Here is a 12747-nt window from a genome sequence, read left to right as displayed (position 1 = left end):
TACATAGTCCTTTTGTTCGCAAGTACATCAATGCATAGATACCGCATGTAGTTAATCCGATTATTATATCACTTCAACAGATAATATGTGTGTTTTGACAAAGGGAACTGTATTGCGTTGTAAACTCAGTAATCATTCTTTTGTCCACCTGTGTTTTCGCGGAAGGTGTAAAACGGGTGATGGAATGCAGTTTAAAATTTCCGCAAAAGGCCGAATCATTCCACATTTTGGGTGCATTCAGGTGTAGGAATGCGTGGATTTGGATTCCTCTATAGATACAACTAGAGTTGTCATTTGATACAGATTTCGGTGAATTTATTCGGGCCCATGGAAAAAAGTAAGGGTTCTTGAAATTTTGAGAGCAAGGGCCCAAATGGCCCAAGGCTTTTTTTTGCTTATTTGAAACACTGTTCAAACCAACACCATTGTCGGCCACATATTGTGGGTATTACAGCATTACATCCGACATTATAGAGCTTATTTGACTGACACAATAATAATAATACTGGTACTATACTATGATCAGCTCGTAATCTGCGAGAATTATTCGGTTTTTGTGCTAAAGCACCCATCTGTGGCATGATTATCTGAGCTTCCACAATTTGTAATTTCTATTAATAAATCCAACATTTGACCTTGGCTGACCCTAGCTGACTTTGAAATGCCAGATATGTTGGGGTCACCCAACATTTATCATTTCAACCATGGTTCATGAAAAACAGTATTTGCTTATTTGACTTCAAATGACCCTGGTGATCTTGAAATGATCTTGGAAATGTTTGTAATCCATTGATCACAATAGCCTATTGTTCACAAATGTGACATGATCTGGTCCATGGTGGCCAAAGGTGGCAAATTTAAAATTGAGATATACATGTAGGCAAAAATATGGAGTAAAAAATAATAAAACACCTAAGAAAATAGACATTACAAAACATCATAACTTTAGAACCAAGTATGCTAGACCTTTGGTGTTTTCAGTATTTTTAAAAACATGAAGTTGTTAAAATAGCTTAAAGCTATTAAAATAGCTTGATGTTTGTACAAGGTAATAATTATAGTGATTAAATAATTAAATTTTCAAAAATGCCTCCTTTGGCTTCCATTAACCAGATTGTGTCACAAATGCTGACTTTGTTATTCAATAATTGCTTGCTCAAACCACATAATGTGATCAACTACTTACCTGAGCATGGTTTGGATATCTATTCCCTTTGTAGAGCATCCCGTTGCCATGCCTCCTTTGCCTTTTTCAAAGCGTCCACCTCCTCCTAACAATGTAAGGTGCATGCCCTAATAAACAAAGCAAACAAACAAACAAAAAGAAAAGTTATTCTTATTTAACAAAGTACTTGGGGGCAAGTTGACTGAGCAATTGAAAAAGAAATAAACCAAAGAGACATACTGTAACAAATATCTCACCTACACTCTTCTTTAAGCTGGAAAGAAAGAATGTGGTACTGGCAGTCTTTTAAAAAAGAAAATATATCCATTCCCATCTGGTGAACAATCACAGAGAATGTACAAGCCTTGAAATAAGCAGACTGGAACCAGGAGCAATTTGTTTCGAACATTGCTCCTGGTTCACTGGGATTTTACAAGAACCAGGAGCAATTTCTGAAGAAACAGGAGCAATTTTCAAATATAAATTTTTTTCTGCATATACAATACAGCATACCAGCACGACTGCATCAAGTTCAAAACTGTAACCAGGAGCAATTTATTTTAGAAAATTGCTCCTGGTTCATGTGAATTTTACAAGGACCAGGAGCAATTGGTGGCCTTACGAGAGCAAATTTGCTCCCCGCGCCTGCTTATTTCAAGGCTTGAGAATGTACCAAGGGAAAATGATTAAGCTAAATAAAAATTGATGTTAATTGTCATCCTCTGTATGTCTGCTTGTCTTATGGCCTGTCTGTCTATCTCTGTGTTTGCATGTTGTAATTTTATCATCAAATTTGCTTGGTTTATTGGAAAACTAATAGATTTAAAAACCAAATGATTATGCACAAAATTGCACATGATGATACAAAAAGTTAAATTAAAAGCAATTGGATAACATTGTGCAAAACAGTACACCTATTAACCCAATTGGTAAATTTTCACTACATGTATGTTATGCCTATAATGTAGGCCTATATCACAATATCTTACTTTGTATTCTTTCCTTAGTGCCAGCTTTTTCACAACTTCAGTCCACACTCTGGTGTCCGCATTGATACTACGGAAAAGAAATTCAGCTTTCTTCCACTTGCCTGGTGGATAAAAAGAAATAAGTAGGGATGAGCCATGATTTGCTTTGATTATAATAGCCTTCCATATGGGATCTTATGGGAAAACAAAGTCCATATGAATACATCTGAATAACCAAGGTCAAACAAGGACTACCGACAGCCAATGATCCAGGTCCAGGTTTGATCAATAGATGCTAAACAGAGTCAAAAGAACAATCTTTGGTAGTACAAATAGGTGAATTTCTCATCTTTCCCTGGTGGCAAAAAGATACCCTTAAACCTATTCAACCTAATAAGCACCCCTCCAAGAAATTTCAACTTCACAGAAGATATACCAAATTCCCCACAAAGATAGCACCATTTTCTCAAAGTATTTCTTTATTTCTTTATTGTCAACATTTTCTGATAAGGACTTTTCGAAGATTCCCTGCACATTTTAACCCCCTGAGCACTACCTGCCGATCTAACATTGCCTCTGATTGGTCAATTACATGATATCTTCACTTTACTATAATTCACCCCAATTTTTTTGTGTGGTGAAATTATTCTAACAATGTTGCTGATTAGGCCAATCAGAGAAGATGATCTTCTCTGGGCAAATTGATAATGAAACTTCTTTTTGGCCAATCGGCAGGTAGTTCTCATGGGGTTAAGCTGCCATCATATATCATGATTTACAAATGTTGTTGAACCCCAATGAGTCCAACATTAACACCCAATCTTTCTTCCATCACATGATGAGGATTCTTAAATGATGTTGATTTTCTTACCATCTAATATACTAGACAATGCAGTGATCTCATACACAAAGTCAACTCGTGTAATATGTTGCTGTGGGCCACTACCTCTCACATGGTCTAACCCATCAATCAAGGCTTCTAAGGCTTCTTCATTTCGATTCATACGTTTCATCACCATAGCTGCTCTCCAGTAACCCTAAAGACAACATCAAAAAACATTGCTGCTCATAATATAAGCCCTATTTGTACATTCTAATTACACTTACAGCTATATGATCATAACCCTGTGACATGGGCGTCAATCCGGGGGAGGGGGGGGCAAGGATACCTTTTGGCAAAATTACCCATTTTTTGTTCTTTTCAGCCACTTTTTGACAATTTTGTCAACACTGTGACATTTCAAGCTATATTGGCACTTATGCCCTGTGATGAAACTATAATATGAACCATTTATAAACTTTCTCTAGCTTCAAAACCCAAAATAGAACTTTCTGATAGTGTTGATGCAACACAATTGCCAAATGTTGGGGAATGTATGAACAGGTTTCATTAATAGAATTGCAGGCATAATTGTTATGCCCCTGGCTAAACAATTTAATCATGTTCATATCCTTTGAAGTCAATTAATAAAATCATGCAGGGCCTCTACAGTTTTTCAATATTAATCATATTGCATTTGCACATTTTGTAAAAAAAACACAAAAAAACAACACAAAAACATCAAAAGCCAACAACAAACAGTATAATGGCCAACTCACCTTGACATATGATGGGTCTATCTTGACACAATCAATTGCATCATGGAAAGCAGCCCCTAAGTCTCCCAACTTCATAAATGCCTGAGACCTGTTGCTATGGATAATGGCACGTTCTCTATCTGCTAACACACGGAAGAGCTCATCTACCTCTATACATTTACTGTATAGCTCAAGGGCTGTACCAGGATCACTGTCAATCACATTGTTGCCTTCTCTTTTGAGGATTGCAATGAATTCCATGGGGTTTTCTACAAGATGACAAAGAAAAACAACTGTGTCATATGGTGACTAACCAACAAAATTGGTATTGATTGATAATTTGACATTTGAGAACAGTGTTGAAATTGTTTACCTTATTTCCTCAAATAGTCGCCCCCGGGGTGTTGCATTTTCGGCCTTTTGCATAAAATTTCATGTGCAAGCAGCATAGCATAGTAATTACCTCTTTTGTGTGATATGTCCGTCCAAACAAGAGATATATCAGTACTGACCCGGATACTGTCTTCTCTTTTGGACTGGGTGCATTGAAATGTTCACTGTGATTTTGCAAATGTTGATAACTTTTCTTACAAACATGTCCACATTGAAAACAGACAAGACTTCACCAGGTCTGGAAAAAATGTTTATTTCCCATGAACGTAGACAAATTTCCCTCTACATAAGGATTTCCCACTATTTCTTATGCATTTCTTTGTCCAAAAAGAGCATAATTTCCCTCCAGATTACCACATTTCAAAGAGATTTCTGAATTCCCCATTTTTCCAGGCCTAGACTGTCAGGACAGATAGTGAAAATTAAATTTTCATCCTGGATTTTATGAAGTTCATTCTTGGGAATTGTAATTTTGCCAACTGGCAACACTTGCAGTTTTTAGCAGGGAAGGCCTATATTAGGGATGACCAATGAACCATCAACTTGATTAGAACACTCCCATAGACATGCAGGGAGCTCAACTGTGCACTGCTTGCACATACATTTCTAAATTGATCTCATTCTTTTATTTTTCAATATTTTTCTGTAAAATTTGGGGAAGTTACTGCCAATTATATTTTGTAACTATCTTGCAAATTACAGCAACATAACTTATTTTGTTTTTCTGTAAGTGCGAGTCAAAATTGGTCCATCGCCACAGTGCGCTTAATTGCCAGTGGCTGAGTTTAGCACTGCTCAAGAATGGCACAAAATATTCAAATCAGTAAGATCAGGTGAAAAACGTGGCCTACTGAGCTGTAATTTGGCAGAGTTGCCAGTAATACCTCTATCATACCCTCTGTAAAAAGGTTAAAAAATTGAACAAGTAGATCTCGAGTTACAAATTAAATCACCAGCTTCCCTTTGGAATTTTTATATTCCTTTCAAATCATGTTAAGAAGACACCTTTCTGAACATAAATGTGAAGTTTCGTGCTCATTCGATGTATTGTTCACCTGATCTTAACCCTAAACGTTTTCTTATATTTAGGCCCATAACATCTACAACTTGCTGCTGGCTATACCTTGTTTAGGACTTTCAAAAGAAGTACCTGAATGTGCAACCATAACTGTTTCAAAATAGCCCGCGATAGTCATGCAGGTAACTCCGAGGTCAAGCATTGAATTGGTTTGAACAAAGATACTCATAATGTATTGAGTGCTACTTTGGTTTGAATGAGGAATACTACAGGAATACACATGAGCATGATGAGGATAATCTCTATTGTTGTGAATGAGTCAATGACCTTCAAAACTTAAGATTTTGTTTACATACACCTACTAATTGGTCATATTAAACCCAATAACATTGAAATTCTTGGTTGTGAAAAAAAAGTTCACCTACTTAGTGCAATTTTGATTTTGTGCCATATCGGCTATCTTGGATGATTTTTGGCAAATGACCTCTAAATGCATGATTTCAATGCCTTGGTTTGAAAAAGTAAGTTATGCCAGTGACTAGTTAAGTGCCATTTCATATGAAACCCTTTGATACTTTCACAATATGCTTGTTTCATGTTTGCAAATATGTTAAAATAAAGAAATATATAAAGGTAAATATATGCTTATGCCAATTTTGCTCCCAACTGCTATTTTTGGACCTTGTCATTTTATTTCGCTCCAATGACCGGTCAGAATGGGAAACTTTGATAATTCATAATTCAAAAGTTTTTGACCGATTTTGACCATTTAACCACCAAAATACTTCTGTTGATTAGTTCTACTCAGAAAACAATCTTTTGTAGCAATAGGGTCAACATGAAATTTTGATGGTTATCCCTACCTATATTGATTGTTTTGTGTGTGTATTGTGTTTTGGGAGGATAACAATAGAACGCTATTATATATTCGTGAGTTCAGCAAAGAGATTCAAGTACAACATCTCTTCAGTGGAATTGTTTTTAAATCAAGGCACTTCCACATAGCTATGGTTTGAGAGCAGACATGGGTCTGTAGTTGTTAGCAAAGATGATCGCATCATCAAAATAACTTTTTGATACTGGTTTAGTTCTGGTGTAAGACCTGAAATTTTAGAGGCATTGTAGAATGAAATATCTACACTGCGGAGGACAGTAGTGATAACCAAAAGAGTTTGTTTTAAAATGGGAGCTGAAATAATAGATGTATTTCAGTCGTCGCACCTTCCACTTGTGTTGGACATCAATTGCAGTCCATTGGTTGTGGTGTGGTATGATGTGATGCGATCATGTATCAGTTGGAAGTCAACTCTTTGAAGGAATGAAGTGAGTATACCATTCTCTGTTATGTTATGGACATTGGTAAAATAATGTATGTTTAGTATTGCTTATTGTTACCTAGCTGGGGGGTTTACACCCCCAGCTAGGTACTGTAATGCTCTCCGATTCTTCTTTCTTCTTCTTCTGGCAACAAACTTCGAAATGCTTCTCCTCCTACATGTTACACCCTACAATTACGTAACTTGCACATATGTACTGCCTATATCCAGTGCCCATATGGTGCAAACAGAATTGGGATCAAAGGTCATTAAAGGGGCATTTTCGGTATATAACCAAATATCTTCAAAATGCTTCTTCTGCCACATATTACATAGCACAATGACGTCACTTACACATGTGCATCGGCTTTACCCAGTGCCCATACCTTGCACACAGAATTGGGGTCAAAGGTCATTAATGGGGTAAAATCTTACAATTGCATTATCTGGACATCTGTAAGGAGTATGGGGCTCAAACTCGATACAATAAATCTCATGACCAGGGAACATTTTATGGGGTCAGGTCAAAGGTCATGCAGAGGTCAAATTTTAGAAACGCATTTCCTGGACATCTGTAAGGGGTACGGGCTCAAACTTGGTGACAACAAACTTAATGATCAGGGGAACATGTTGGAACACTTTGCAGGGGTCAGGTCAAAGGTTATCTGGGGTCAAATCTTTATAACTTCATTTTCTGGATATCTGCAAGGGGTATGGGGCTCAAACTCAGTGACAACAAATCTCATGACCAGGGGAACATTTTGCAGGGGTCAGGTCAAAGGTCATGTAGAGGTCAAATTTTCTAAATGCATTTTCTGGACATCTGTTAGGGGTACGGGGCTCAAACTCCACAACAACAAACTTACTGACCTGGGGAACATTTTGGAACACTTTGCAAGGGTCATGTCAAAGGTCATCTGGGGACAAACCTTAGAATTGCATGTTCTGGATATCTGTAAGAGGTACAGGGCTCAAACATGGTGACAACAAACCTCAAGACCAGGGGAACATGGAACATCATGCATAGGTCAGGTCAAAGGTCATCTGGGGTCAAATCTTAGAATTGAATTTGTTGGACATCTGTTAGGAGTACGGGACTCAAACTCTGTGAAAACAAACCCCATGACCAGGGGAGCATTTTTGGAACATTTTGTAGGGGTCAGATACCTCCACAACACCAACATGCCCCAGCTAGGTTTGTGGTCTATGACCACCATTTGCCACTAGTTGTCTCTGTCATTGCAAGAAGATAATGAAATTTGGGAAATAGAAATGTGATGCATTTTTAGAAACTGATGAAATCTTGCATGGATTAACTTCATATTTTGGATGTTTTTCATTTATTGAATTTGATGTGCAATATTTAAAGATTGTATTAATGGCAATAATGGCAATGAGTTAAAATGTGTTTATATGAAATGTTTTGAGAAACTGGATTATTTTATGTGATGAGTGTTCAAAAGAAGTTAAACCAAATTAAAGGGGAATAGCTTGTTTTTGTTCATAATTTTCCAGCATGTTATTTTTTGTTTGGGTTTTTATCTTAAATCATTTTCCAGTTTTCGACCGACCTGACCATGCAAACTTAAGTGTCATCAGAACTGGTCTGAGTTTTAACGTAACCATGAGTATTCAAGCTGTACCATTATGATGTGTGCTAGCCGCTTCATTATGAATACCAATCTGTGTGAGGTTGATGATTTGCTTACAGCTGTAATGTTGGTGAAGTGACCGCATTTGTAACATCAGAAACTCCAGGGTACTTGGCCAGCTCTGCCACTTTAAGAAGAATGAAAATTGTCAGTATTGAACTGGATTGCAAAGTATTTGTAAATTATGTGAATTTGTATATTTTTTTTATATCAACAAATTTAATTGTAATAATCTAATATAATTTGGAAGTTTAGATTATTAAACAGAATTTTCATGTGACTTTATAATTATTGATGAAAGATACATGAAAGACGCAACTTGTATATTTGGATGAACACAAGTTGATATGCTACATTTGATGATTTGTTGATAGGCAATTTCAAAATATTTGATATTAACTTATTAAACTGTTTCATGAATTAATTGAAACACTTGAAAATATTGTTGATGATGTGATAGGAATGTATTATGTTTGTCATCTAATGTGAACATTAACTTTATTAAATAAGATTCAAATTAGTGTAGCTTTTGGAAAAAGTAAATTGTGCCAAGCATTGTGATACACATTCTGACATAAATTCTTGTGAGAACTAAGACACAGCAGAGGTTGTGATTTTTTGTTTTGAGTAAAGTTTTTGATTGGTAATTCACAGTTTTGTTTGATGATCACTGATAGCCTTCTGAAAAGGACTTCTTTATGGAAAGATCATCATGAGTTAAATCTTTCTCAAGATCATTGATTATTGATTATTTTCGATAGTCATATAGTTGTTGAAACCAATTATTGATGGCATATGCCTTCTGGAACTCTGTTAGATGATTGATCATTGCTTGTGCTTGACATATAGCTAAATGGTAGAAATATAACTATTTGGAATTTGATCCTATTGATCTAATTGTACTTGGATAAGAAATTACATATTATTGCATTTGTAATTATTTGCAAACATTCATGTGTAATTACGAAACGTGTAGTTGGATATGTACACTTAATGCTCATACATTTTATATTCACAAAATTGCAATATTATTTATTGTATGGATATTTGAAGGTATAATCATTTAATAATATTTGAGTCATACTTTGAGCAGCAACCATAATTTTTCAGATCAATTGGAATTGAACTTTGGAAATATAATATAGTCATAAAATGACTTGATCTAAATAAATGATGGATAGAATTTTGTATTGTAAGGAGTAAAATATTAATGTCTTTGTAAAAGAAGAGAGAAGATTACAGACTGAAATAATAATTTAAATGTTGTGATTAAATAATAGTTTGTGTCTTGTGTCCGTTTTCTTGCTGTGTGCATAGTACTTTGCTGTTTCACTATTCTCACATGCCATTTGGGTAGTATATTCAGGTGTCCTGTGACATAGACTTCCCACTATAGTCCTAGTCCACTAGTCTGAAGCTCTCAATGCAAGTCAAAAACAAAAGAATGTTTCGTGGCCTTGACCTGCTAAAGTGGTCATGGAAAGATTCAAACGGAAACAATGTCTTAGCTACATCATCATTTTGGACAGGCAGTTTGCTCCTAGAATGGACAAGACTTGCTTATTTGTTTGCTTATGTCGACTTGCCTAGTTTGACTCCGCTTATGGCCCTCCACACAACTCTGTTCTGCAAGCAATTCCTAATGTCTTGTCTCTCTAGTCCAGTATCCTCTATTACATGTAGTTGCTAATGTACATGTAGTCCTTCCGTGGTTGTCCTCTTGATCTTTTATCATGCGTAGGCTGCCACAGCAAAACTCTGGAAGCTGCCTCTGTTTCACTTCTGGCACAGTGTCTAGCAAATCTCAGCCTTTTTGTTTTTAGCCTTTCGGAGATTGGGGAGAGATTGCTGTACAGCTCCTTATTGGTGGTGTGCGACTGCCAGCAGCAGCAGGTGACATTAAGTGCTTTTCTCAGTAGTCTTGTGTAACAACCATCAAGCGCCTTCCTAAACTTCGATGTAATTGTCCAGGTTTCTGCACCATACATTGTAAGCCTACATCAGAACTGATTCGACTGTGGTGGTGAAAGCTTGGTTTTAAGATTTCTAGGCAGGCTGCTCTTCCATATCTTGTTCATGCTGTTGCAGGCCCTCCATGCCTGGGCTTTCCTGATGTTAAAATCCTTTTCACTGCTGCCAATCCAAGCCCCAAGGTATTTGAAATCATCAACTACTTCAAGCTTGTGTAACAACCATCAAGGGCCTTCCTAAACTTTGATGTAATTGTCCAGGTTTCTGCACCATACATTGTACATCAGAACTGATTCGACTGTGGTGGTGAAAGCTTGGTTTTAAGATTTCTAGGCAGGCTGCTCTTCCATATCTTGTTCATGCTGTTGCAGGCCCTCCATACCTGGGCTTTATCCCTGTGGTTTTGGATTTTTTCTAGTGCAGTAACCGTGTACACCATTCTGGTTTACATACTGCATTAGTTTTTATCTTGTCTTTGTTCCCCACACCAAGTTGGTATACCTGGCTCGAATCTTTCTGTTTTTATATATTCTAGGTATCCTCTTGTATCATCTTTTGATCCTTGGTGTGTTTTGTACCTCGTCCGTTGGAGGCACCATTACCTACTTTGATGTTAAAATCCTTTTCACTGCTGCCAATCCAAGCCCCAAGGTATTTGAAATCATCAACTACTTCAAGCTCACTTCTATCAAGTGGTCGGATTGGGGATGCAGCCATATTGCAAACCATTGCCTTGGTTTTCTTGGCGTTCATGCTCAGACCGACTGTTAGTGCTGCAGTCTCAACAAGATGGAGTAGCTCTTCGGCACCACTGAGACTGTCGGCCAATAGTGCTATGTTGTCAGCGAAATCGAGATCTATAATTGTTTGCGGGCCTATCCTCTGACTTTTCCTTGTTTTTAGTGTGAGCCCTAGACGATCTTCATTCCCATGTACATGTACAGTGCTTTTCTGCGAGCAAGACTAATGCCTTTCACAGATGCTGAATTCTAAAAATAATGCTTGTTCAAGTTCTGTGAACTGAAAACGAGAACAGACTAATAAATTTAGGTTATATAGCTATAGCTATTAGAAAGTTCTGACTGAACCCCCAGGGTCAACTTTTTTTGATCTAGGCAGTTTTTGTGAAAATGATGGACACATGTCAAATCCTTGCTATGACGCTGCCTGGTAATTCCCTCTTTAGCCTGGAACTGCTATAATTTAACCTATCTATGTTTAGAACACAGTTCTCATGTTTTACTAAATATATTCATTAGAACTTGCTCAATTCTCTCTGTCTGATATATGATTGCTGTATACCCAAACAGTGAGTGAGTCTGTAGTTCCAGTAATTGTAACTCAGTATCTTCATTTATCATTAGGTCCGTAGATGTCATGTTTATGATAAAGACTGAAGTCTTTCTGGCAAGACTAGAGTCAACTGGTGCCTCAGAATGCTTGTGGATTGGGTAGTGGGTTAGTGGCTGTGGATCGGGCTGTGGATGTATCTATATATGTTAGTACTAATAAAATAAATGACATAATAAACATAATAATAATACACAGCGCTTGCTGTTGCGCAGTACCAAACATGTACAAAATAAGAACTTGTAACACTATACCGTACATGGATTTACACTACAGGAAACACAACAACAATGGACAACCTCCCCTCCCCCCCAAAAAACACCAGCAGATTAATACAATTACAAATTTATATGCGCGTTTGAAAATGTGCACAGATTGAGATTGTCATCCATTCATAACCTCATTAATATACGCGAAGCCTGTAATCCAATCAAAAGAAATTGATTGCCTGACCGCGCACTAATTGCGAGGTCATTAATAACTCACAATGACTCCGGACGCTCAACAATGACTTCTGCGCTCACGTGCGTGTATAAGCTACGCGTTATGGCAACGCACACGCCTACGCGATGCCGTCTCGCTTCTGTGATTGGTAGCTCTTGTTGTCGGCGCGAATGTTATATTCGCCTGGTTGATTTTTTTGTAGGATAGGTTACAAAATGATTAAAACTGGTTATATTTAACAGCGTTTTATATGGCATAAAATAACATAAAATGCCATTTTGATTTGTTCAAAATATTAGATACGACGGTAATGAATGACAATAATAACTTTGCACCATCTATTTTGAGGTCATTGTGTGAAATTGTGGGTTTTGTTTTGGGCCTCAGTATTTTTCCTCGGGCGCTACCGCGCCCTCGGAAAAATACCTCAGCCCAAAACAAACCCCTCCGATTTCATGGTTTTGTTTTGGGCCTCAGCCCAAAACAAAACCCTCCGATTTCACACAATGACCTCAAAATAGATGGTGCACAGTTATTATTGTCTAATTCAAAAGTCATTTTGTCTGAAAGGTTTTATTAGCGTGAACTGTGAAGGGTTCCTTGTCCGAAAATGTTTGCCATTAATTTAGTTATACTCAGAATGGTAAAAGATTGCTTCTCTGAAAGTTTAATTGTTACTCCGGCGGTTTTTATTCTGAAGAGGCGTTAATCCGAAAATGTAAAATACCGGTAGGCCTACTTTTCTTATAATAGGGCCTATGGTACAATTTATGTAGAACCCTTTTGAATGGCGTTTTTGGAGAAATGACCCTTTTTAAAAAATACCTTTAAATTCCAAAAAGAATTAAAATTCTTAATCTTTTTTATGAAGTCAAAAATCAAATATGAAATA

At 36.9% G+C, this 12747-nt stretch overlaps 1 protein-coding gene across 1 annotated transcript in view; it reads right to left on the bottom strand.

The window, feature by feature from the left end:
* LOC140166785 (uncharacterized) overlaps window positions 1–12747 on the bottom strand; it is a 28696-nt gene that overhangs the window by 15539 nt on the left and 410 nt on the right. Inside the window, exons 2-5 of the mRNA XM_072190276.1 lie at window positions 3733–3980; window positions 3005–3170; window positions 2155–2255; window positions 1187–1293 (exon numbers count right to left, since the gene is read on the bottom strand). Of these exons, the coding sequence (XP_072046377.1) occupies window positions 1187–1293; window positions 2155–2255; window positions 3005–3170; window positions 3733–3980 (622 nt within the window). The remainder of the gene's footprint in view (window positions 1–1186; window positions 1294–2154; window positions 2256–3004; window positions 3171–3732; window positions 3981–12747) is intronic.

Source organism: Amphiura filiformis, chromosome 12 (genome assembly GCF_039555335.1).
Source record: "Amphiura filiformis chromosome 12, Afil_fr2py, whole genome shotgun sequence".
NCBI classification, from domain to species: Eukaryota; Metazoa; Echinodermata; class Ophiuroidea; order Amphilepidida; family Amphiuridae; genus Amphiura; species Amphiura filiformis.
The sequence above is the reverse complement of the archived record's forward strand: the minus strand, read 5'-3'. Positions and strand labels throughout refer to the sequence as shown.